Here is a 24,938-nt window from a genome sequence, read left to right as displayed (position 1 = left end):
TGCTCTGTCACCAGGCTAGAGTGCAGTGGTGCAACCACAGCTCACTCTAGCCTTGAACTCTTAGGCTCAAAGGATCCTCCTGTCTCAGCCTTCTGAGTAGGTGGGACTACAAGTATGAGCCACCTTGCCCAACTTTCAGGCACTTTTTTAGAAGACAGAATATTCTGAACTGAGTGACCAGATATGCAGAGAATGGAAAGGAACAGAACTAGAGAACACTGTGGTTTCCAGCCCAGGTGGCTGAGTAGCTGAAGTGCCTGTTTTTAAAAAGGAATGGGTAAGTCAGGGAAGAGAGGCAAGTATATGTGTATGTGAGATTATCAATTCTATTTTATACAAAGAAGAGTTGGTGGGATTTGGAGGAAATTGGTAGCAGGTAACCTGACTATAGCATAGAAGTTGGGATTAGAACCAAACAGAAATAGTTTAACCCCAGAAGGTGTAATTCCAGTTGTGAAAGAGGATGAGATGCCCCAGAAAAAAATAGAGAAGAAAAAGAACGAAGGTAGAACACCTGTGTGGTTGAAAAGAAAAAGGACCCAAGAGGGAGAGAAGTTCCACAAATGGGTGACTTAAGAGTTGCAGGCCGGGCACAGTGGCTCATGCCTGTAATCCCAGCACTTTGGGAAGCCGAGGGGGCGGATCAAGAGTTTGAGGACAGCCTGGCTGACATGGCAAAGCCCCATCTCTACTGAAAATACAAAAATCAGCCAGGCGTGGTGGCACATGCCTGTAATCCCAGCCACCCAGGAGGCTGAAGCAGGAGAATCACTGGAACCCGGGAGGCGGAGGCTGCAGTGAGCCAAGGTCACGCCACTGCACTCCAGTCTGGGTGACAGAGTGAGACTCTGTCTCAAAAACAAACAAGAGTTGTAGATGTGGCCAGGCGTTGGTGGCTCACGCCTGTGAACCCAGCACTTTGGGAGGCCGAGGCAGGAGGATCACTTGTGTCCAAGAGTTAGAGACCAGCCCATGCAACAGGACAAAACCCCACCTCTATTTAAAAAAAAAAAAAAAAAGATGGAACTGGGATAGAACGATGAGAGCTGAAAAAACAGCACTCTGTTAGTGTTCTTTTTTTTTTTTTTTTTTGAGACAGAGTCTCACTCTGTTGCTCAGGCTGGAGTGCAGTGGTGTGACCTCGGCCTACTTCAACCTCCACCTCCTGGATTCGAGCGATTCTCTTGCCTCGCTCGGCCTCCCGAGTAGCTGGGATTACAGGCTTGTGCCACCACACCCAGCTAATTTTTTTGTATTTTCTAGTAGAGGTGGGGTTTCTCCAAGCAGGTGATCTGCCTGACTCGGCCTCCTAAAGTGCTGCGATTACAGATGTGAGCCACCGCGCTCAGCCTATCAGTGTTCTTTCACACAAGATTTGGTAAAAGTAAGAGGGCTGGGCACAGTAGCTCACGCCCAACACTTTGGGAAGCCAAGGTGGGAGGATCACTTGAGCCCAGAACTTCAAGACCAGCCTGGGAAACATAGTGAAAACCCTTCTCTACAAAAAAATTTAAAAATTAACTAAACGTGGTGGCGCGTGGCGCGTGCCTGTAGTCCCAACTTCCCAGCTACTTGGGAGGTTCGGCTAAGCCCAGGTTACAGTGAGCTAGAATCATGCCACTGCACTCCAGCCTGAGCGACAGAAACAGACCAGTCTCAAAAAAAAAAAAAAAAAAAAAAGAGGTACCTTGAGTGAGTGGTAGGAGAAGCCAGAAGCCAACTTCAAAAGGGTTAAGCAGTGAGTGATAGTAAGAAAGTGAAATAAATTCAGGTTCATCCAGACACCTCTCTGATCTAGTCTTGTTCCAGAAACATTGTGGTAGCAGGGTTTTAAACTTTATTTTGCGCTCCGTGGCCCTCCAGATAGTGGTTTGAATGATTAAGTGAAACTCTTCTTAGGTTAGGTGTCCTAGTCCACGCTAAAATCATCTTGTTGGTCTCTTTGGCGCTGTCAGCGACCAGTATCAGCGCCCGGCTTGTCCCCGCTACCCGCCGCGTCCCTGGCCCGGATGTGGGAGGCGAAGGCGGTGAGCATTTCCAGAGCGGTGAGATGAGCGCCGCGCATAATCAGGCGATGCCCGTCTCCTGGGGAAGAAACAAACGAGTGAGACAGGGAGGGACCGCAGTGCTGGGGCTTAGGGGCGCGCGGGCTGCTCGCTGTTCCCTCCTGCCCGTCTCTCCACCAAGCCCACCGAATAGCACGTCCACGCAGGGCTCGGAGCCGTCATGCCTCACGTCCGCAATCACTGGGCAGTTGAGATTAGTGGAGCGGACCTTCTCACTGCTCACCGCCTGCAGGAAGGTCCTACGGTGGAAAAACAGAGGAGCGCCAAGCTGAGGGCTTAAAGCCCCGGCTGAAGGAAGGCGCACCACTTCCCGCTTCTACCCACTTCCCCTTCGTACCTCGTCGATTCCACGTTTTTCTCGAAGGGACAGAATTGAACCCGAACCTGTTTGACAGGCCGCAGACCAAGCCGAGCCAAGGCAGCTGCCATGGTGACCTCCGCCCCGGAAGAACTCGTGCAGGCGGAAGTGTCGCATTGCGTGAGGCCGTGAATGGCTGCGCTTCTGCGGGATAGACTTCCGGCCGCCGGCTGCCTACCAGGCCTGCGAACCGCAGCTCTGGGCTCCCTGGCCCAGGCGGAGGAAGGCAGGAAAGAAAGAGGTGGTTTCGGCACAACGCATGGGGGAGCCCAACGTAGGCTGTCAGCAAATACAGCCTATCATTAATAGTCCTCTCATACGACGGTGAAAACCATAAATAAATGGCGCAAAAACCTCTTTGCACGAAAATACGCCCGTTTTCTGCAGCCTTTCCCCTTCTGTACCCTGCTGGGCCACATCTAGGCTAACTCGATCTTAAATCCTGGCTTCTTCCAAAGAGAGAGCACTAACACAAGCCGGGATGATCCACACCAGAAGGTAAACACCATTCAGGTAACTGAAGATTAAACACAGTGAGCTCTGAATAGCCAAAGCTTAAACGTGAAAGTACTACAGCCCAATATTCGTAAATGACTGAAAATAGTAATAGGAAGGGCAGTACAGGGTAATACTGTCCTTGGGGCTGATCCAGGTATAGAAATGCCTATTAAACCTCTGTGGTTCCCCATGAATTAGCGTAGCTCCCAGGACTTAAGTTGAAGTGCATTCTAGCCCGTTTTCTTTTTCTTTTTTCGAGACGAAGTTTTGCTCTTGTTGCCCAGGCTGGAGTGCAGTGGCGCGATCTCGGCTCACTGCAATCTCTGCCTCCCGGGTTCAAGCGATTCTCCTGCCTCAGCCTCCCGAGTAGCTGGGACTACAGGCGCGTGCCACCACGCCCGGCTAATTTTTTGTATTTTTAGTAGAGGCGGGGTTTCACCGCCTTAGCCAGGATGGTCTTGATCGGACCTCGTGATCCGCCCCTCTCGGCCTCCCAAAGTGCTGGGATTACAGGCGTGAGCCCCCTCACCTGGCCGAGCACTCAACTCTTTATCCCTGAGATATCTTCAGTGATGGAACTAGGCCTGAACCTCCCAAGGGTCTGACCTTCAGGTTCCAGGCTATGGTCTTGCTCTTTACTCTGGATTCCAGGTGCTGGAGTGATCTTGGATTTTTTTTTTTTTGAGACGAAGTTTTGCCCTTGTTGCCCAGGCTGGAGTGCAATGGCACAATCTCGGCTCTCCGCAACCTTCGCCTCCTAGGTTCAAGCGATTCTCCTGCCTCAGCCTCCCGAGTAGCTGGGATTACAGGCATGCGCCACCACGCCTGGCTAATTTTGTATTTTTAGTAGAGACGGGGTTTCTCCATGTTGGTCAGGCTGGTCTGGAACTCCCGACCTCAGGTGATCCGCCTGCCTCAGCCTCCCAAAGTGCTGGGATTATAGGTGTGAGCCACCATGCCCTGCCTAATCTTGGATTTATTTTTATTTTTATTTTTATTTTTTTGAGACAGAGTCTTGCTCTGTCACCCAGGCTGGAGTGCTGTGGCTGGATCTCGGCTCACTGCAAGCTCTGCCTCCCAGGTTCACACCATTCTCCTGCCTCAGCCTCCCGAGTAGCTGGGACTACAGGCGCCCGCCACCACGCCCAGCTAATTTTTTGTATTTTTAGTGGAAACAGGGTTTCACCGTGTTAGCCAGGATGGTCTTGATCTCCTGACCTCATGATCCGCCTGCCTCGGCCTCCCAAAGTGCTGGGATTACAGGCGTGAGCCACTGCGCCCAGCCCCTAATCTTGGATTCTTAAGCCCAGGCTCTTTGTAGCTTATTCTCCAGTATGCTTTCCTCCAAGCTTCCAGTTCTGGGCTTCCTTAATATGCAATTCCAAATGTCTGCATTTTCCAGCTAGAGATGGGGAGCTCTTAACTTTCTGGCTTCTGGTCCCAGGCTCCTTAGGATTCAGGACTGGTTCCCAGGCAGGAGAAAAACGGCAGGTGCCAACGGGGTCGCTGGTGTTGCCTGAGGGCAAGCCAGGCCTGCTGATTTCCCACCAGGTAGCCCTCCGGGCTAGGTCCCCCTCCTCCTAGTGTGCTTTGCAGCTGACCTGTCTGGGCTGGAGATGTTCCAGGCTGGAGGCGGGGCTCCAAGCTCTCCAGGCTATTGAGGCAGCTGCTAGGCAATTTCGTGGTCTGGACCTCCCGACAAGCACCTGGTAAGGCAGGAGTGGAAGGTAGGTGGCTGCTGGGGATATACTGAAGCCAGATTAATGGTGAGAATGGGGTTTGGGACACACAAAGCAGTGAGCGAAGGGGAGTGACTCACAGCAACAGGGGGGCCTCCTGTGGACTTGAGACTTGGGCAGGGGCTGCTGCAACAGACACAGCAGGGCCCCATCCAGCTGCTGGAAGATGCTGAGCATGAGCAGGGTCTGGCGGAGATCAGGGGACAGGCTCCACTGCTCCTCTTCCAGCAACTCCCTGACCACACCAAAGTCTTGTTTGAGCTGCAGCGCTCCCTGCAGGCTGAAGGCAGAGGTACAGTATGGCCACTTGACCCTCCTGCCTCTCCCACTTATCCCCTTTCTTTTCCCAGTTCCATTCACCCCCTGCCACTTCCGCCTTTACTCCTGACCTGAACCGAATCCCATGGGTAAGAATGTGGTCAAGCCAGGCACCCACGATGGCTGTCAGAGCCTGACCAAGGGCAGGGGCCTGGGCTTGAGGTGGCAACCCTTGCAATCCTTGCAACACAGGCTCCAGTACAGTGCGGACCACTAAACCAGCATACTCACTAGGAGCACTGGGAAGTTCTGGAATAGAGAAGACAGAATATAAGACTGTGGAGATCCATTGAACCCCTAAATGGAGTGTTTGGGAGAAGAGGGTAGGATTTCAGGAGGGAAGGGCACAGAAGCTGAGGACAAGGATGGAGACAGTGGAGGGGAACCGGAATTTGGAAGGGCTGAGACACTATTACCCCCTTGGAACTCTGGAAGGAGAAGCTGGGATGAGGAGTTACCAGGACAGAGACGAAGCCGCCAGTACCGACCCCGTGGCATGTAGAGCTTGAAACCTTGCATGGCTTGTTTATGACATTCTTGAGAAAAGACACTTAGTGACTCTTCAGGCAGGAGCTGTAGGGATAGGGAGAAAGTAAAAGGGGCTTGTCAAATTATGATGATCCTCTATATCTAAGGAGCTCTATGTCCAACTTGACATCCATAAAACCCCAGAATTGTTGCATGGTTGTGTATGCCTGGCCATTTTTTGAGGAGCAATGCCATAGTTGTCATTGGGTTTTCCAAGAGGTCTGGACCCAAATTATGAACAACTGCCCTAGGATTACCTTGCTCTCCCCAGCTTGGTTCAAAAGATGGAAAATCCTTGAGGTTAATTTTACTATACAAGAGCTTTAAGGAAAAAGAAAGACATACCCTGCCCCCACCCCTGCAACACACACACACACACACACACACACACACACACACACACAGAGCATATGCCAGAAAGAGGGATTGTATGATCTGCGATGGGCAGAAATTGAGGGAAGAAAGGGGAATTACAATGACCTTTTATTTTTGAGACAGAGTCTTGCTCTGTCACCCAGACTGGAGTGCAGTGGTGTGATCTTGGCGCACTGCAACCTCTGCCTCCCGGGTTCAAGTGATTCTCCTGCCTCAGGCTCCCAAGTAGGTGGGACTACAGGAGTGCACCACCACACCCAGCTAATTTTTGTATTTTTAGTAAGGACAAGGTTTTGCCATGTTGGTCAGGCTGGTCTCAAACTCCTGACCTCAGGTGATCTGCCTGCCTCTGCCTGCCAAAGTGCTGGGATTACAGATGTGAGCCACTAAGCCACTACACCCAGCCTACAATGATCTTTTGGTTATCACCTACAAAAGGAAGACAAGAACTGTATGTAAACCAGAAGCAATGACTATTTGAACGTTCTGAGACTCAGGAAGTTTTGGAATGTCCTTACATTGAAAGGCATTATTATATATTATTATTCTTCACAGCCCACTCCAGAGCAATATAACCCATAAAGCAAGAAAAGGCCTATATGCTGGTTTTGTTTCTTTGGTTTGATAGGTTGTTTTTGGAGGGAGAGAACACAGCAATAAAGCTGGTTTCTGCTCTACAGCCCATCTTGAGGGAGAGGAACCCCAGTAAATGTGGTTAATGGCAGCTGCTCTGTAAAGAAATGGTAGATGCCAGGGAGCCTGAAGACAGGATAGACCTGGGGGCGGCCAGACATGGAGTGGAGCCCATATGGCTCCTGGCACATCTGACAACCAAATCTTCCTCTCTTCTCCAGTAAATGCAAGCCCCCTTCTCCTCCCTTATTTATGTCAAGGAAATTGCCCTTTTGTCAATGGACTTTTGTTAGGAGCCTCTGTACTCAATACTGAGGGAATACAAGGTGCAGAGTATGTGACAGTCTCTCCCCGACCCACTGGGATTTTACAGTCCAAACAGGGAGAAAACTCACAATGCCTCTTTTTTTTTTTTTTGAGACCAAGTTTCGCTCTTATTGCCCAGGCTGGAGTGCAGTTGCACAATCTCAGATCACTGCAACCTCTGCCTCCCGGGTTCAACCGATTCTCATGCCTCAGCCTCTGAGCAGCTGGGATTACAGGCACCCGTCACCATGCCTGGCTAATTTTTATATTTTTAGTAGAGATGGGGTTTTACCATGTTGGCCAGGCTGGTCACAAACTCCTGACCTCAAGTTATCCACCCATCTCGGCCTCCCAAAATGCTGGGATTACACCCTTCTGCTCTTAAAATGTCACCCCCTCACTTATGAGGTAAAGCGCAAATTGTTGGGGCTGGTGTTCATGCCCTCCACAATTTGATGCCAAATTTCTTACTACCCTACCCCCACACCCAACCCCAGTGAACATACCCACAAAAGGAACCTCTGCTCTGGTAAGGCCACCTCTCTGCTACCCCCACAAGGATCTACAAACTGCCCACTTCCAGTAACCCCAGCCACTCCTCTGAGGCTTCCCAGCCACCATCTCCAGCCATAGGCCATGTATGGAGCCTTCTTTAACCACATGCCCACTATAGCCTTCCTTCCTCAGGGCTCTATGACCATCACTGTGTGCAGTACTCATGATGAGCCTGCTCTGGGGCATGTTGAGTTTAAGTAGACAGCAGTAAACTGAGGTAGAAATGCCCAACAGGCAAATGCAGATGTTTAACTAGAACTCTGGGAGCCAGGCTGGGTGTGGAGGCTCATGCCTGTAATCCCAGAACTTTGGGAGGCCAAGGCAGTGGATTGCTTGAGCTCAAGAGTTCAACAACAGGGCACATGTTCTCAGGATCTCCTGAGGGCTATGTCGCGAGCCAAACTTTTAATTTAAAAAAAAAAAATATATATATATATATAAATAGATATAATATAAATAAAATACATATAGATATAGATATAATATAAATAAAATATATATATACTTTTTTTTTTTTTGAGTCTCACTCTGTTGCCCAGGCTGGAATGCAATGGCACGCTCTCGACTCACTGGAACCTCCGCCTCCCGGATTCAAGTGATTCTCCTGCCTCAGCCTCCCGAGGAGCTGGGATTACAGGTGTGCACCACAATGTCCAGCTAATTTTTGTATTTTTAGAAGAGACAGGGTTTCACCATGTTGGCCAGGCCGGTCTTGATCTCCTAACCTCAGATGATCCACCTGCCTCGGTTTCCCAAAGTGCTGGGATTACAGGTGTGAGCCACTGCACCTGGCCAAAAAATTTTTTTGTTTTCTTTTTTTTTTTTTGAGACAGAATTTTTGTTCTTGTTGCCCAGGCTGGAGTGCAATGGCGCTATCTTAGCTCACTGCAACTTCCGCCTCCTGGGTTCAAGTGATTCTCCTGCCTCAGCCTCCCAACTAGCTAGGATTACAGGCACCTGCCACCATACCGGCTACTTTTTTGTATTTTTAGTAGAGACGGGGTTTCACCATGTTGGGCAGGCTGGTCTTGAACTCCTGACCTCAGGCGATCCACCCACCTCGGCCTCCCAAAAAAGTTTTTTAAAAATATTTTTAAAAAGGGTTCAAGACCAGCCTGGGCAACATGGCAAAACCTTGTCTCTACAAAAAAAAAATTTTTTAAGTAGCTGGGCATTGGCCGGGTGTGGTGGCTCACACCTATAATCCCAGCACTTTGGGAGGCTGAGGTGGGTGGATCAACCTGAGGTCAGGGGTTCCAGACCAGCCTGGCCAACATGGTGAAACCCATCTCTACTAAAAATACAAAAACTAGCTGGGTGTGGTGGCAGGCGCCTGTAATCCCAGCCACTCAGGAGGCTGAGGCAGGAGAATCACTTGAACCTGAGAGGTGGAGGTTGCAGTGAGTGGAGATCACGCCACTGCACTCCAGCCTGGGTGACAGAGTGAGACGCCGTCTCAAAAAAAAAAAAAAAAAAAAAGTAGCTGGGCATTGTGGCTTCCACCTGTGGTTCCAGCTACTCAGGAGGCTGAGGTGGGAGGATTGCTTGAGCCCAGGAGGTGGAGGTTGCAGTGAGCCAAGATCACATAACTGCACTCCAGCCTGGGTGACAGTGAGACCCCATCTTAGAAAAAAAAGAACTCTGGGAGCCAGAAAGACTGAACCCGGGAGTTCACAGCAGTAAGACACTGTGGGTAAGCAGGAATACTGAGAGAAAAGCAGAGAGTTAAGGACTGAACTCTACAGCCACACCCCTATTCAGGGCAAAGAGGAGAAAACTGAGCAGGAAAACAAAAAAACAGACATCTTCCACATAGGAATAGATAAATGTGCAAAATGGGGAAGAAAAAGTATAATGGCTTTATTCGTAAATATATAAGAAAATGTTAGGAGAAAGAGGCAAACATGGATGAAGGTTACTACTGTGAAATAGAAATCAGAGGTGAGTGAGGGCAAACAAAGTGCTATTTTTTCATTAGTTTTATAAAATAATATTCTATTTCACTTTTTAAACTATAGACATGCACTATTTTATTTTTTGAGACAGGGTCTCTCACTGTATTGCCTAGGCTGGCTGGAATGCAGTGGCTATCACAGCTTACTGCAGCCTTGACCTCCTGGGCTCAAACGATCCTCTTGCCTCAGCCTCCCAAGTAGCTGGGACTACAGGCACATGCCACCATGCTCAGCTAAATTTTTTAATTTTTGGAGAGATGGGGGTCTGTGTTGCCTAGGGTGGTCTCGCTATGTTGCCCCTGGTGGTCTCGAACTCCTGGCCTCAAGCAATCCTCTTGCCTTGGCCTCCCAAAGCATTAATAAAAATACAAATTAAACTTTTAAGAGAGGAGAAATGTACCGATAACTGGTAAGTAAAGAGAAAGATGCAATCATTTATCCTGAATTTTCTCTCTAAAATATACCTAAGAGTAACCAAATCATTAATGAAGGCAAGTTTTTCTTCATAGGAGTAATCCAACTCATAAATGAAGTAGGAATGATGAGAATTGAAATGTTACCACTTTACAACCTCTAATGAAATAATGAATGGAGGCAATGATCCGCTGTTGCCATCAAAAACGAGAGTCTGGCATTACTGGGGAGAGGGTAGGGGATACACAGATGAAATTGACCATGAGTTGATAATTGTTAAATGCTTGGTGATAGACATAAGGGAGTCCATTATACACCTCTCTCTACATTTGTACATGTTTGAAATTTTCCATAGTAAAATGTTAAAGGGGCCAGGCATGGTGGCGCATGCCTGTAATCCCAGCACTTTGGGAGACCAAGGTGGATGGATCACTTGAGCTCAAGGGTCCGAGACCAGATTGGGCAACATGGTGAAACCCTGTCTCTACTAAAAAAATACAAAAGTTAGCCACGTGTGGTGGCACAAGCTTGTAGTCTCAGCTACTAGGGAGGCTGAGGTGGGAGGACCGTTTGAGCCCAGAAGGTAGAGGCTGCAGTGAGCTGAGATTGTGCCACTGCACTCCAGCCTGGGTGACAAAGTGAGACCCTGTCTCAAAAAAAAAAAAAAAGTTAAAGAGAACAAAAAATGAACAGAGCAAAAAAAGATACATTTAGCAGAGACTCCAAGGAGATTCCAAGTTACTGAGATGTTCGACTCTTCCCACCCCCGATACTTGGCACAGAACATAGGGTCTTACACTGCCACTGTTGAGGCCCCTGTTCTCACCTGGATCTGTGCAGTCAGCTTCTGGATCTCCAGGCCCAGCTGCTGCTCCACTTCCAGAGCTAAGCTTTCCTCTGAGGCCAGGCTAGACAAAGCTTCTGCCTCATGCAACAGAGGCTTTGGGTGGAAACAGGGAGTGAGGGCTCAGCCTAGCTCAGGCTGCTCCCCTCCCTACTCCCCAGCCACTCACAGGTAAGTCCTTTTGGATCAGGAGCAGGAAGGAAGCTGGGTCCCATGCTGCCAAGTACTGCTGAGCTCTGCCCAGGAACCAGAGCAAGGTGGTCTGAAGGGTACAGAGACCTAGGGCGACAGGCGCAGGATCTGGGGATTTGAGCAGCACAGTGAGTATCTTAGGGGTCATGGAGTACCTTTGGGAAGAGGCAGACTTCAGAACAGAGTGAAAGAAAAGAGATATCCTCAACTGCTCTGTCTCCCCAGACCCAGCCCCTTGTCTCACCTGCAGGCTGGCAGAAAATCCGTCGTAACCTGGGCTCTCGAAGGGCATCCAAGAGAGGAGGAAAGAGCTGCTGCAAAAGTTCAGCAGTGCCAGAGGATGTGGGAAGGCTGCTCTGACCCCCAAGAGCTGATCCCAAGGCCTGGCAGAAACCTGAGGATGAGAGAGTATAGTGTGGTGGGGAAGCGGTAACCTGGGACGTATGTCACCCCCAGTGCCCCTTCCTTCTCACCTTGGTCCCAGCTCCAGATAAGCGACTGATGAAGTAGTCTGTGACACAAAGATGCCAGCTCCTTCTCACACTCCTGAGGCAGGGATGCTAGTGGGAGAAATGACTCTGGCGCCTGAAAACAAGGTCTCACTTTCCACAACCCCTGCCCACTCAATGATGAGGCAAGAAGGCATGCTTCCTCCAAGACTCGGGACTGGGGTGGAAAAGCAAGACTTTGCCTTGAAAGTTCAGAAGCTATAGTCTGAACCCAGGGATGTTCTTTCTAAAGGGCCCGCTTTTGCCTTCAGGATGGCAGGTCAGTGAGTTGGCCAAGGGGAAGGAAGAGACCCCAGCCTTCCCAAACGCCCACCGAAGCCCGTCACTCACCCTGACCCAGTGCCTGACTCAGCTGTTGCGCTGTTGCCCTGGGGTCCCTCCAGGGTCCCAGATTTAGGTCCAGACTCTGAGCACAGGCTGCCCACAGCAGGGTCCAGTATTGGCTCCACAAGGCTCCAGCCCCTCCGAGCCCTAGTCCACAGCTGGCTGAACCCGCCACGCCCCCCACCAGGCCCAGCAGCCCTGGTAGCAGATCCCCCTCCTCTTGGCACCGCCTGCGGAGCTGGTCCCTCAACGCCGATCCTTGGAGCGCCTCGTCCAGCCGACTTGCCACCTGGCAACCCCGCTCCCCCGTCAAGAGGCGGAGCACGCGGGACGTGGGGAAAGGACGTGCGGCCCCTGGGACGTGGCTCAAGGCTTTTCTCTGTAGCGTGTGGTAGGCGGGAAGTGCAAAGAGCAGCTCGGCGAGTTGGGACGACAGGCCCGGGCTAGCGGGCTCCCGGCCGAGAGCGCGAAGCTGCATCTCGATGACAGCCTCCAGGCACTGGGCGGCTAGTCCGATGGGGCGCGCTAGCAGCAGCGGCTCGAGAGTCTCCCAAGGGCCGATTCGCAGGACTGCCCCTTGGGAAGGGTGCAGCTGCAGGTCGCGGCACCACTGGGGCAAGGGGCTAGGGCCGCCGGATGGCGAGCCAGGACTCAGGGTCTTCACGAGTCGCACAGCCGACTGTAGGTGGTAGGCGCAGTCTCGGGCCTGGAGGAGCTGCTCCCGCTCGCGATGCAGCCGCAGCAACACCGCCCGGAGACGCTGCAGCGCGGGAGGGATCGGGCCGCCACCTGCGGGCCCCCGCCTCCAGGCCGCAGCATCAACCTCGTAGTCCTCGCTCACATCTGCCGGCGTCGGCCACCACGGCGTCCCTCCAGAAGTTCCGCTCGGCCAGCAGTGAACCTCCCAGCGAAGACCGCCCGTTCGACTTCTCTCCCACTGCTCCTCCCCAGTGCCCCCGGGTTGCGCCCTCAGCGGGGGCACGATAACGAGTGGAGGCAGGCTACCAGAGCGAGACGCCTGGGCCATGGGGCGGCGGGTCTGGAACGAACCTAACGATTCCCACTTCCCTGCACGGACCAACGCCCGCCGCAGCTCGGACTTCGCCCCATCGCAAGAGCCGTTTTCTCCAGTCCGGGAGTCGCGGGGACCTTCATGGACTCTCTCGTGCTCCGTAATGGGAGGTTTCTGCCCCTAACAAACATGGCCGCCTACTCTGTCCCACCCCGCCCTTTGGCTGGTATCAAATACTAGACTACCTTTCATTTCCGGGTCACTGTAGATGCGATGGCGCCGATTCCGAAGACTGTCGGGCGGATCAAGCTAGGTGAGCGGTATGACAAGACCATTGGGGGTCTAGGAGGGCAGAGGCAGCCCCTCTTGGGACCACCTGTGGTCTGAACGTTTCGAGTAGGATTTTATGCAGAGGGCGGAGAGTCGAGGGTAGAGTGGGGAGGACTCTAGCCCATCTGTCCCGAGCCCGCTGACGAGGTTCCGCCTTCCTTTCCTGTAGACTGCCCTCTACGGCCCAGCTGCCCACTGGAGGTCGCTGCTGTACCCAAACTTTGCAAGGAATTCGGACCAGAGGATTACGGCGAAGAGGTAAAAGCGACCCCCAGTTTCCCCCAGTCCTGCTCATTTTGGTCACGCCTCTTTGAAGTCAGCTGTGCAGAAACCCGCGACGGATGGGCGCCAGACGGGGCTCTGGAGGCTTTGGGGAGTTGTAGTCTCCGGCCATGCCCTTGAGGATCTTAGGCAAGTGAGGGGCAGGGGATCAGGAGGATGATGTAACAGATGCTCGAAGTGGGTAGAATTGAGCAGACAAGGGTCTCTGAGTTGAGGATTAGGGAGTGGGTACCAGTTCCTTGGGAAAAGATGGAGGCCGGGCGCGGTGGCTTGTGCCTGTAATCTCAACACTTTGGGAAGCTGAGACGGGAGGATTGCTTGAACCCAGGAGTTAGAGACCAGCCTGGGCAACATAGTGAGACCCCATCTCTACAAAAATGTTTTTAAAAAATTTAGCCCGCGTGGTGGGTGGGGGATCTCTTCAGCGCGGGAGGTCAAGGTTTCAGTGAACCATGATCGTGCCACTGCACTCCAGCCTGGGGAACGGTGAGACTCTGTCTAAAAAAAAAAAAAAGCCGGGCCCAGTGGCTCACACCTGTAATCTCAGCACTTTGGGAGGCCTAGGGGGGCGGATCACTTGAGGTCGGGAGTTCGAGACCAGCCTGGCCAACATAGTGAAACGCCATCTCTACCAAAAATACAAAAAACTAGCTGGGCGTGGTGGTGTGCGCCTGTAATCCCAGTCACTGGGGTTACTGAGGCAGGAGAATCGCTTGAACCCGGGAGGCAGAGGTTGCAGTGAGCCGAGATCACATCACTGCACTCCAGCCTGGGCAACAGAGGGAGACTCCATTTCAAAAAAAAAGAAAAAATATCTTTTTATAGATGGGACAGTGTGAGCAAAGACAGTAAAACGAGGAAAAGTTGAGAGAACTTTACCAAAGTGAGACCAGAGTAGAGAATTTGGTTGGCACAGTAACAGATGGGGTGGGAGAGAAGGCAGCAGATGGCTTGAAAGGCTTTGACTTAGCACAGGGGTTTGGATGTTCTCAAGTAGGCAACAGAGTTTTTTTGTTTTTTGGTTTTTTTGAGATGGAGTCTCACTCTATCGCCCAGGCTGGAGTGCAGTGGTGTGATCTTGGCTCACTGCAACCTCTGCCTCTCTGGTTCAAGCAATTCTTCTGCCTCAGCCTCCTGAGTAGCTGGGACTACAGGCACATGCCACCAGTCCCAGCTAATTTTTGTATTTTTAGTAGAGACCGGGTTTCACCATGTTGGCCAGCATGGTCTCGATCTCTTGACCTCGTGATCCGCCCGCCTTGGCCTCCCAGAGTGCTGGGATTGCAGGTGTGAGCCACCATGCCCGGTAGACAGCAGGGTTTTTGAAGGAGGGACAGGATCAGATTTGGAAGCATTGAGGCGCTATACTCTCTAGAATCTCAAACTCAAACCCAAAAGTTAATTTAATTAACTTTTGTTAAATTAATTTATCATGTTTGCAAATTGGTTGCTTTTCTTCTAATCCCAATTTTGGTTAATAACACAAACTTTCATCTAGTTGTTTAATCTAGAAATCTGATAATCATTTTATATCCCTTTCCTTTACCTCAAACATTTAGTTAGTCACTAAAATTTATTTTTTTATTTTTTTTTTTTTGAGACAGAGTCTCACACTGTCGCCCAGGCTGGAGTGCAGTGGCGCCATCTCCACTCACTGCAACCTCCGCCTCCCGGATTCAGGCAAGTCTCCTGCCACAGCCTACTGAGTAGCTAAGATGGCAGACACCCACCACCACGCCCAGCTAATTTTTGTATTTTTAGTAGAGAGGGGTTTCACCATATTGGCCAGGCTGGTCTCAAACTCCTGACCTTGTGATCTACCCATCTCGGCCTCGCAAAGTGCTGGGGTTACAGGCATGAGCCACCATGCCGGCCACTAAAATCTACTTCTAAATGTCTCTTGACAGAAGCCCCACATTTCCGTTCCTGGTCTTGCTGCCATTCCCTTATATCAAGACTCCTTGTATCTGGCCTGAACTAAACATTACATCCATAGCCTTGTCTTCCCCTGAGCAGTATTTCTTTTTTTTTTTTTTTTTGAGATGGAGTTTTGCTCCCGTTGCCCAGGCTGGAGTGCAATGGTGTGATCTTGGCTCACCGCAACCTCTGCTTCCCGGGTTCAAGTGATTCTCCTGCCTCAGCCTCCCGAGTAGCTGGGACTACAGGCGCCCGCCACCACGCCTGGCTAATTTTTTGTATTTTTAGTAGAGACAGGGTTTCATCATGTTAGCCAGGCTGGTCTCGATCTCCTGACCTTGTGATCCGCCCGCCTCAGCCTCCCAAAGTGCTGGGATTACAGGCGTGAGCTACCGCACCTGGCCCAATTTTGTATTTTTGTACAGATTGCGTTTCTCCATGTTGGTCATGCTGATCTCAAACTCCAGACCTCAGGTGATCCACCCTCCTTGACTTCCCAAAGTGCTGGGATTACAGGCTTGAGCCACCACGCCCGGCCGTCTCAGGACTATTTCATTTGATTGTTTCATTCCCCAGATCAAGTCCACTGCTATCACTGACAAGATAAAGTCCACACTCACGGCCAGGCGCAGTGGCTCACACCTGTAATCCTAGCACTTTGGGAAGATGATGCAGGCGGATCATGAGGTCAGGAGATGGAGACCATCCTGGCCAACATGGTGAAACACCATCTCTACTAAAATACAAAAAATTAGCTGGGCATGGTGGTGGGCGCCTATAGTCCCAGCTACTTGGGAGGCTGAGGCAAGGGGATTGCTTGAACCCAGGAGATGGAGGTTGCAGTGAGCCGAGGTTGCGCCATTGCATTCCAGCCTGGAGACAGGGTTAGACTCCGTCTCAAAAATAAAAAAAAGTTCACACTCACTGTGTCACACATGTTTCTTCACACACAGTTCCTGGCTCTGTCTCTATTGGAATAGCCTCCTCACCAATCTCTGTTTACTCAGCACGCACACAATACCACCTATGTACTAGATACTGTTGTAGGTACTGAGAGACAGCAGTAAATCAAACAGACCAAAATCTTTCTATTCAACAAATTAGGAGCATCTAATGAGGGCAACCAGTGACCAAATAAATAAACAACATAGTATGTCAAATATGAGAAGTACAAAGAAAAAGCAAGAAGGAGGATAGGGAGTGCTGAGTGGAGTTGGGAAGTTTCTCCTTCTAAAAGGACTGGTCAGGCCAAATGTGGTGGCTCACGCCTGTAATCCCAGCACTTTGGGAGGCTGAGGCACATGGATCACCTGAGGTCAGGAGTTTGAGACCAGCCTGACCAACATGAAGAAACCCCGTTTCTACTAAAAGATACAAAATTAGCTGGGCATGGTGGTGCATGCCTGTAATCCCAGCTACTCTGGAGGCCAAGGCAGGACAATCACTTGAACCCTGGAGGCGGAGGTTGCGGTGAGCCAAGTTCATGCCATTGCACTCCAGCCTGGGCAACAAGGGTGAAACTCCACCTCAAAAAAAAAAAGAGTGTTCAGAGAAGGCCTCTCTGAGAAAGTGACATTTACATAAAGATCTAAAAAGGACGAAGGAGTGAGCTGTTCACTGGGGAAAGAGCATTCTAGGCAAAGTAAAGTGCAAAGCCCTAAGATGGGAGCACAGTTGCTATGTTGTGGGAACTTCCAAGGACACTGCTGTGGCTGGAGGAGGGTAACAAGATAGGAGAAGATTCACAATGATACTGGGGGACCAGATCAAATGTAGTGGCCATGTAGTGAATTCAGAGAGCAGCACAGACTGTGGTTTGGGGACAGGTAGTAGAAGGTCAAGGAAGTACCTGTTTGTTTGTTTTTTTGAGACATAGTCTCGCTCTGTTGCCCAGGCTGGAGTGCAGTGGTGCAATCTCGGCTCACCACAACCTCCACTTCCCAGTTTCAAGCAATTCTCCTACCTCAGCCTCCCAAGTAGCTGGGATTACAGATGCGTGCCACCACACCTGGCTAATTTTTGTATTTTTAGTAGAGATGGGTTTCACCATGTTGGTCAGGCTGGTCTCAAACTCCTGACCTCAAGTGATCCGCTTGCCTTGGCCTCCCAAATTGCTGGGATTACAGGCGTGAGCCACTGCACCCGGCTTTTTATTTTTAAATTTATTTTTATTTTTTATTTTTAATGATGACTACACTGGTTTGAGGAGGAAGAGAGAAGAAATACAGTATATATTTGAGTGGCACATCCTGAGGAGGCTGCCTGACATGGGGCAGAGAGCATGCTTTATTTATTTATTATTAATTAATTAATTTATTTTTATGAGACAGAGTCTCACTCTGTCACCCAGGCTGGTGTGCAGTGGTGTGATCTTGGCTACTGCAACATCTGCCTCCCAAGTTCGAGCAATTCTCATGCCTCAGCCTCCTGAGTAGCTGGGACTACAGGCGTGTGCCACCATGCCCAGCTAATTTTTGTATCTTTAGTATAGATGGGGTTTCGCCATGTTGGCCAGGCTGGTCTAAAACTCTTGGCCTCAAGTGACCCACCCGTCTCGGCCTCCCAAAGTGCTGGGATTACAGGCGTGAGCCACCATGCCCAGCCATATTTATTTATCGAGACAGGCTTCAGTCTGTTACCCAGGCTTCAGTGCAGTGGCATGATCATAGTTCACTGCAGCCTTGAACTCCTGGGCTCAAACAGTCCTTCGACTTCAGCCTCCCGAGTAGCTGGGACTATAGGCGTCCGCCACCACACCTGGCTCATTATTTATGCTTATGTTGCAGTTAGGAAGGTGAAACAAACCCACCAGGAAATTGAATTTTAAGTGTAAGACTGATGAAAGTGCCTAGCAGTATTGGAGATGCTGTTAAGCCAGGACTATCTTCTGAGGGAAGCCTTGGATCTAAAATTGTTTAGAAAATTGAATATACCTCAATCATCTGAAGTCCTGCCTACAGATTTTTTTTAGCATGCTGGAGTTTCTAAGTTTGTGGCTTCTAACTCAATAAGTCCAAAAGATCATTGGCTTCTAAGCGTCTCAGTCAGTCCTGCTCTGTTTAGGCCTGATTAGGCAAATAGGAATGTGATCATTCCTGTCTTTGAAGCTTATACTCCCTGAGGAAATGACTCCCATCAGGACCACAGAATGTGTGGGCCAGGCCTTAAAGAGTCTTGCCTTATTTTGTGAATGAGGGAGAGGTCCAAAGAAGTTAAATGACTTCTCCAGAATCAAACAGGCAGGTAGTGGCAGAGTGAAAATTCGGACAAGCTGGACATGATGGTGCACACCTGAAGTCCCATCTACTCAGGAGGCTCAGGCAGGAGGATTGCTTGAGCCTAGGTGTTTGGGTCTAGCCTGGGCAACACAGCAAGACCCTGTCTCAGAAACAAACGAAAAATAGTCGGCCGGGCACAGTGGCTCACACCTGCAATCCCAGCACTTTGGCAGGCTGAGGCAGGTGGATCACTTGAGGTCAAGAGTTCAAGACAACTTGGCCAACATGGTGAAACCCCCTCTCTACTAAAAATACAAATGGCATTGTGGCGCGTGCCTGTAATCCCAGCTACTTGGGAGGGTGAGGCAGGAGAATCGCTTGAACACGGGAGGCAGAGGTTGCAGTGAGTTGAGATCATGCCACTGCACTCCAGCCTGGGTGACAGAGCAAGAATCCACCTCAAAAGAAAAAATAACCTCAGATGCAAGTGGCTCCACTCCAGCACAATGCCCTTTGGAATTCCATGCTGCCTGGCCAATGAGGAGAGCAATAGAAAGCAATCAATAACAAGTTTCTAAATCGTGTAACACAGATAATGTAGTTGCAAGTTAGTTGGAGGAGGCAGAGTTAATTGGAGATGAAAGGGTCTGGGAAGGCTTTGAAGGGAGATAGAATTTGAACTGGACCTTGAAGGTGAGGCAAGATGTGAGAAAGAAGCTCAGAGTTAGGAGGGATTGGAGAGCAGCTGGGGGAAGGCCCCAAGGCTGGAGGGAGCCTGGTGGTGGGAGGGAGGACAGCAGTGAAGCAGGGGAGGATTAAAAGGAGGGCTGGAAAGGTCAGCCTGGGAGCCTTTTGGAAGGCTCTGAATCAAGGCTGAGGAATTAGGTTCAACTCTGCCTATGGCCTTGGCAGTGGGGGATTATTGGATGTCCCTGAGTAGGGAAGTAATTTCTTAGAGCTTAGTTTTGTGGAGAAACAGATGAGGTGCAGAGGAGCGGCCAGCCAGGAGCTGCTGTACTTGTTTGGGTGTGAGCTAGCCTCAGGGTGGGTTATGTGGAGCTGTTCATACTGCAGATATGACAGGGGGCCTAGCTGGAAGAGCAGGTGGGAGGGCTTCATTCCAGGGGCCTCAGTGTGGCTAACTCAGGTTGAGGAGAGAAGATCCTGGATGGTAGAGGAGGCCAGGCTGAATACCATACTCAACGCTTGGGAAGGCAGGAAAGCAGTGAGGGGAGGTGATTCACTACAATAGCTGGGGGCAGCAGATTTTGTGGTGCTGAGGAGGGAGAGGTCAGAGCCAGTGAGAGTCTCTGGGCTGGATAGCTGGTTGGTGGCTGCCATGGTGGAGAGATCAAGCCAGCGAAGCCCTTGCTCTCTCCAGGAACTGCCCCCAACACCAGCCTCCCCTCCCCTCCCCTCCCCTCCCAGGACATAGTGGATTTTCTTCGACGGCTTGTGGAGAGTGATCCCCAGGGCCTGCACCGGATCCATGTGGATGGGAGCAGCGGGCGGCTGCAGCTGTGGCACCATGGTGGGGAGTGCAGGGACCGGGCCCAGGGATCGAGGCTGGTACCCTGGGAGGGCTGACCCTCAGATGCACCCCTCTCTCATGTTCTTTCTTTCCTGTCTCTTTCTCCCTCCTGACAGATTACCTCCTGGGCCACTTGGATGATGAAGGGAAATCAACTGGACAGAGTGACAGGGGCAAGGGGGCTGAGGGACTGGGCACCTACTGTGGTCTCCGCAAGTCCTTCCTGTATCCTCCCCAAGAGTCTGAGCCCTGCCCTCAAAGCCCCTCTGCCTCTGCCACCTTCCCCAGTGTCTCAGACAGCCTGCTTCAGGTGGCCATGCCCCAGAAGCTCCTGGTGACAGAAGAGGTGAGATTCTCAGGAGAGGGCTTTGCCGTCCCCCAGGGTTCTTTCAATCCCTGTATCCCCATCCCTATATTCTCCCCTAATTGGTACCTTTCAAGATCCTTCTGTACTGCCTGCCCCCTTTCATGTTTGCTCTCCATTTCCCTGTTTCTCTCTTTTTCTATCACCTGCCCTTCCTCCTTCAGGAAGCCAATCGCCTGGCTGAGGAGCTGGTGGCTGAGGAGGAGCGCATGAAACAGAAAGCAGAGAAAAAGCGACTCAAGAAGAAGGTGGCTGGAGCATGGCTGGAGGGTGCAGGGGAGCCAAAGGGATTTGAGAGAGGGAAAGAGGAAACTTTGTGGGAACAGGAGAGAGCTCAAGATGGCCTGCAGTGGACTCTTGCCAGGAGGACACAAGGGGCCCAGGGACTGGGGGGTCTCTCACAGGCCATCTGGTGCAGTGGTTCTGGAATCCTACTGTGCTGCCTAGGTAGGAATCTGCCTCCTTACATGCGGCCTCTTGCTGGTGCCTCTCTTGTCTGCTTTTTCACCTGCAAAATGAGGATAATAATGATGCCTGTCTCATAGAGCTGCAAAGATGGAATGAGAAATCTTAGCCCAGCACACGACATACAGTGAGTGTTCAAAATACATCATTGTTACCATTACTGTTGCAGCGTCAAAAGGAACGGAAGCGACAGGAGCGTTTGGAGCAGTACTGTGGGGAGCCCAAGGTGAGTATCTAGGGCAGGTACTAAGAGCACCAAGTGCCAGGAAGGTGAGGGCCAAGAAAGCAGGCAGCTCAAGGTGATCCCAACTCTGTACCTGTCTATCTTTCTTCCAGGCCAGCACTACCTCAGATGGAGATGAGAGCCCCCCATCCAGCCCTGGAAACCCAGTTCAGGGACAGTGTGGTGAAGAAGAGGTGAGAGCCCCTTTTTTCCCTTCTTGGTCTCTGCTCATTTTCCTCCTCCTCCTCCAGAATGTACTTCATCCCCACCCCCTCCCTAACTTTCCATTTTGTTCACAGGACTCACTGGATCTATCTAGCACTTTTGTGTCTCTGGCTTTGCGCAAGGTTGGGGATTGGCCCCTCAGTGCCCGCAGAGAGAAGGGACTGAACCAGGAGCCCCAAGGCAGGGGTCTGGCCCTCCAGAAGATGGGTCAAGAGGAAGAGAGCCCTCCAAGAGAGGAGAGGCCCCAGCAGAGTTCAAAGGTACAGGTGAGGTGGCTGAAGAACCTTATTCAGCTGGAACCATGGAAGGGGCACAAGGAGCTGCTGGGGAGGCACAGGGTCTAAGGATTGACCAGGGTCCAGTGGCAGTTCTCTGGCTCTAGGGTCAAGAGACCTACAGTCAGGCCCCATCACTGTCACCATGACCCCGGGTGGTTTCCTCTCTAGGAAGATAGGGCTGATACCATCTTGTAGGGCTGTCATGAGGATTACATGAGTTGGGTAATGCTAATTGCAGTGTTACCTGTTTAAACAAAGGAGAAGGATTTGGGGAGGCTGAGACCTCAAGACCTGCTTGACTTTGCACCCTATCCCCAGGCATCTCCGGGACTGCTGGCAGCTGCCTTACAACAGAGCCAGGAACTGGCAAGTGAGATCCTTTCTCTCTCCCTCCTCACCCCACCCTCCCTGGGGTAGCCCCATCTGAACCTTCTCACCCTCTTTCCTTTCCAGAGTTGGGTACCAGCTTTGCTCAAAATGGTTTCTACCATGAGGCCGTGGTCCTCTTCACCCAGGCCTTGAAGCTCAACCCCCAGGACCACCGGTAGGTGGGGGCTTGGCCAGGGCAGGGCAGAGTGTTGAGGACTCAGACCTTTGGCCACCTTCTGTCTTTATCAGGTTATTTGGAAATCGTTCCTTCTGCCATGAGAGGTTGGGTCAGCCAGCGTGGGCCCTGGCTGATGCCCAGGTGGCCCTTACCCTACGGCCTGGCTGGCCCCGGGGCCTCTTCCGCCTGGGCAAGGCCTTGATGGGACTACAGGTAATAGGTTTGGGGCTGGAAACAGGAGAGATTTGAGTGGGATGGAGTGGGGAGAGGGTCTATGTTGACTTTCTAGATAAGCTTCTAGTACCAAAGTGTCACAATGGTTGTGGTACTAGGAGCAGGGGCCAGTTTTAGAAAGGGTACTTTTAAGCGCCTTGACACCTAATCTTTTCTTTCTGATCCCTCTGGGACCAAAGCGCTTCAGAGAGGCAGCTGCTGTGTTTCAGGAAACTCTGAGAGATGGGTCCCAGCCTGACGCAGCCCGAGAGCTCCGCTCTTGCCTTCTCCACCTCACACTGGTAAGGGGGCCAGGCACACTGTCATGCTGAGGCGGGTATCAGGGAGAATTGGCTGGGACTGCAATACCAAGCCTCAGGTGGCTAAGGAGGGGGCGGGGAAGGATGGGTGGAATGAGAGGCATGGGCTGTCCTGCTTAAAAGAAGGATCTGGTGCCCTTCTCTCTCCCTTCTCAGCAGGGTCAGCGAGGAGGAATCTGTGCACCACCTCTGTCACCTGGGGCCCTCCAGCCACTTCCCCATGCTGAGCTGGCACCCTCAGGCCTACCTTCCCTCAGGTGCCCTCGAAGCACTGCTTTGAGGTCCCCTGGCCTGTCTCCACTCTTGCATTATCCTTCATGTCACCGAAGCCACCCCAACCAGCCCCTCTCCCAGACTCAGAGTAGAAGGCCCCATCCTCTCCAGCCCCAGGACCCTTCAAAGGGCTGGGACATCCTGGGACTTGGGCTCCAGCATCTGTCTCAGGCCAGATGAGGGGGCACCGGTCCCTCATAGGGCAGGGCCATGTATATATCCCTTGGTGGGGGGCATAGTGTGGTGACAGTTCACTGCATATTTTGAGACCTTATTCTCTAGATCCATAGTTAATGATGCCCTGGCAGTCATTCCTCTTGCCATGGGGAAGCTTCTGATGAGAGAAAGGAGCCCCACATCCACTGAAACATCCTTTGATTCTCAAGCTTCTTCTGGAGGCAGTAAGGAAAAATAAAACCCACCAAGGCTCAAGAAGGGAACTATAGAAAAGTTCAGGTTTTTAGGCTATAGCAGAGACAGTGAGAAAGCATCTGGGCCTTTCTCTTCCTCTTGGTCCAGGGGACCTCATTCACCAACTAGAGCTTGGTGTACAGGAATGGGGTCACAGTGCTGAGGGGGCTTGAGTCCCACCTTTCAGCTTGATGGATGCTCACCTTTTCTCAGCCCCAGCTCGTGCCCTGTTTTTCTAGCCATAGCCCCCAGATTACTCACAGCTCCTCATGCCATTTCCTGTCCAGATTGCTGTGTATGACTGACCTCTCTTGTCCAGTGGTCTGGTGCTCACCTCCTCTCACTGCTAGAATATTCACCAAGGGTTTGCATTTGGGAAGTCCCTTACCAGCTCCTGCTTAGAGATGGTAGGGCCATACATGTCCACACTCCCAACTGGTGGCTCTCCCGCTGAATGGGGCCTCAGCAGGTGCCCAGGCTGCTACAACCTTGGCCACTCTGTTTCTCCACCCCAGCATTGGGCATTGTAATTAGCCTTTCCCCATGTTAATTTATTCAGTTTTTTCAAGGGTCAACTGAATTCACCACTTCCTGGGTAAGAATCATGATCTCCTTTTAATTTCACCTCTAAGATCCTGGCAGCTTTCCCTAGCTGGTTCCTCTGTAGTCCTGCTGGGACTGTCAGCTCATTTAAATGTGGGTCTGCAGAAGGCTTTAGGTCTCCCCCAACCCCCTTACCTTTCACAGAGGAACCATTCATCAGGATAAATGATTATTGCTGCCCTGTGGGTCTTGCTCAATACTGTTCATACCTGGAGAGAGGAGGTATTGAAACATCTCCTTTATGTGTGACTTTCCCAAATTTTTAAAAATTGCTTATGGTTTAGGCCCCTTAAATACTGTGTAGCAGGATGAAGTCTACCATTACCAGCTGGGTCACCTTGGATGGGTCTGTCAACATCTAAGCCTCAGTTCCCTCACCTGTAAAAATGAGGGTAGTCCCTACCTCATAAGGGATATTGTGAGGATGGAAAGCGAAAGTGTGAGAAAATACCTCCCAAGTGCCTGGTACATAGTGGGTGCTAAATAAACCACTTTTTGTCTGCAACTGTCCTACATAGTCATGCTTCCCACAATAGGAAGAGAGGAGTGTGGGTGAATTGGTGCTGAAATTCACAAAATCCAGAGTTCTGGGACTGGATTCTCAAAGTGTGCTTTCTAGGCTAGCAGCATCAGCATCATCCAGGAACTTACTAGAAATGCAATTTCTCAGGCTGGGCACGGTGGCTCACGCCTGTAATCTCAGCACTTTGGGAGGCCAAGATGGGTGGATCACATGAGGTCAGGAGTTTGAGACCAGCCTGACCAACATGGAGAAACGCCTCCTCTGCTAAAAATACAAAATTAGCCAGGCGTGGTGTCACATGCCTGTAATCCCAGCTACTCAGGAGGCTGAGGCAGGAGAATCGCTTGAACCTGGGAGGTGGAGGTTGCGGTGAGCCGAGATCGCGCCATTGCATTCCAGCCTGGGTAACGAGCAAAACTCTCAAAAAAAAAAAAAAAAAAAAAAAAGAAATGCAATTTCTCAGGCCCCCCGCAATGACCTTCTATGTCAGAAACCATGGGAGCAGGGCCCAGCAATTTGTTTCAATAAGCCTACCAAGTGATCCTGATACACACTGTTCGAGGGCGGGGCTTAGCGGAGCAGACCTCCA

General features: G+C 51.1%; 3 protein-coding genes across 22 annotated transcripts in view; 1 reads left to right on the top strand and 2 right to left on the bottom strand.

Annotated features, from left to right (window-relative positions):
• Nucleotides 1–1,814: 1,814 nt before the first annotated feature.
• Nucleotides 1,815–2,870, bottom strand: MRPL53 (mitochondrial ribosomal protein L53). Its single transcript, XM_004029467.5, has 3 exons — nt 2,404–2,870; nt 2,193–2,305; nt 1,815–2,085 (listed from the first exon to the last, which is right to left on the bottom strand). Exons 1-3 carry the CDS (start codon nt 2,493–2,495, stop codon nt 1,952–1,954), a joined length of 339 nt encoding a protein of 112 aa, XP_004029516.2. The 5' UTR covers nt 2,496–2,870; the 3' UTR covers nt 1,815–1,951.
• Nucleotides 2,871–3,573: 703 nt separating this feature from the next.
• CCDC142 (coiled-coil domain containing 142) lies at nt 3,574–12,830 on the bottom strand. 2 transcript variants are annotated; one of them, XM_004029469.5, is made up of 9 exons: nt 11,621–12,830; nt 11,255–11,341; nt 11,026–11,175; nt 10,759–10,889; nt 10,572–10,685; nt 5,438–5,552; nt 5,051–5,228; nt 4,742–4,941; nt 3,574–4,628 (listed from the first exon to the last, which is right to left on the bottom strand). In XM_004029469.5, the coding sequence occupies exons 1-9, from the start codon at nt 12,639–12,641 to the stop codon at nt 4,372–4,374; spliced, it is 2,253 nt and encodes a 750-aa protein (XP_004029518.1). In that variant the 5' UTR covers nt 12,642–12,830; the 3' UTR covers nt 3,574–4,371. The 2 variants fall into 2 exon arrangements, with proteins under 2 accessions (XP_004029518.1, XP_004029519.1); XM_004029470.5 differs by having other exon boundaries at nt 10,759–10,868; nt 11,621–12,641.
• Nucleotides 12,817–24,938, top strand: part of TTC31 (tetratricopeptide repeat domain 31) — a 26,192-nt gene continuing 14,070 nt past the window's right edge. Inside the window, exons 1-13 of one of the 19 annotated variants that reach the window (XM_063695769.1) lie at nt 12,817–12,939; nt 13,126–13,214; nt 19,802–19,904; nt 20,021–20,250; nt 20,433–20,516; nt 20,903–20,959; nt 21,070–21,150; nt 21,256–21,441; nt 21,778–21,829; nt 21,913–22,003; nt 22,078–22,219; nt 22,450–22,521; nt 22,696–24,331. In XM_063695769.1, the coding sequence (XP_063551839.1) occupies nt 12,900–12,939; nt 13,126–13,214; nt 19,802–19,904; nt 20,021–20,250; nt 20,433–20,516; nt 20,903–20,959; nt 21,070–21,150; nt 21,256–21,441; nt 21,778–21,829; nt 21,913–22,003; nt 22,078–22,219; nt 22,450–22,521; nt 22,696–22,992 (1,524 nt within the window). In that variant the 5' untranslated portion in view covers nt 12,817–12,899 and the 3' untranslated portion in view covers nt 22,993–24,331. Of the gene's footprint in view, nt 12,940–13,125; nt 13,215–19,801; nt 19,905–20,020; nt 20,251–20,432; nt 20,517–20,902; nt 20,960–21,069; nt 21,151–21,255; nt 21,448–21,717; nt 21,830–21,912; nt 22,004–22,077; nt 22,220–22,419; nt 22,522–22,693; nt 24,332–24,938 lie in introns of those variants that run through there. The other 18 variants (XM_055378127.2, XM_019020892.4, XM_063695766.1 and 15 more) reach the window with 18 other exon arrangements.

This window comes from Gorilla gorilla, chromosome 12 (assembly GCF_029281585.2).
Source record: "Gorilla gorilla gorilla isolate KB3781 chromosome 12, NHGRI_mGorGor1-v2.1_pri, whole genome shotgun sequence".
NCBI classification, from domain to species: Eukaryota; Metazoa; Chordata; class Mammalia; order Primates; family Hominidae; genus Gorilla; species Gorilla gorilla.
This window is presented reverse-complemented; position numbering and strand designations above follow the sequence as displayed.

Bases quoted from the DNA above. Each gene is read 5' to 3' on its own strand.
- MRPL53 (XM_004029467.5), bottom strand. From the start codon at position 2,495: ATGGCAGCTGCCTTGGCTCGGCTTGGTCTGCGGCCTGTCAAACAGGTT. The intron at 2,306-2,403 runs GTACGAAGGGGA...TTTCCACCGTAG, and splicing joins AAAAACGTGGAATCGACGAG to GACCTTCCTGCAGGCGGTGA. The intron at 2,086-2,192 runs GTGGGCTTGGTG...TTTCTTCCCCAG, and splicing joins CTGCGTGGACGTGCTATTCG to GAGACGGGCATCGCCTGATT.
- CCDC142 (XM_004029469.5), bottom strand. From the start codon at position 12,641: ATGGCCCAGGCGTCTCGCTCTGGTAGCCTGCCTCCACTCGTTATCGTG. The intron at 10,890-11,025 runs GTGAGACAAGGG...TCAAATCCCCAG, and splicing joins GATTTTCTGCCAGCCTGCAG to ATCCTGCGCCTGTCGCCCTA. The intron at 4,942-5,050 runs GTCAGGAGTAAA...CTCTGCCTTCAG, and splicing joins ACCCATGGGATTCGGTTCAG to CCTGCAGGGAGCGCTGCAGC.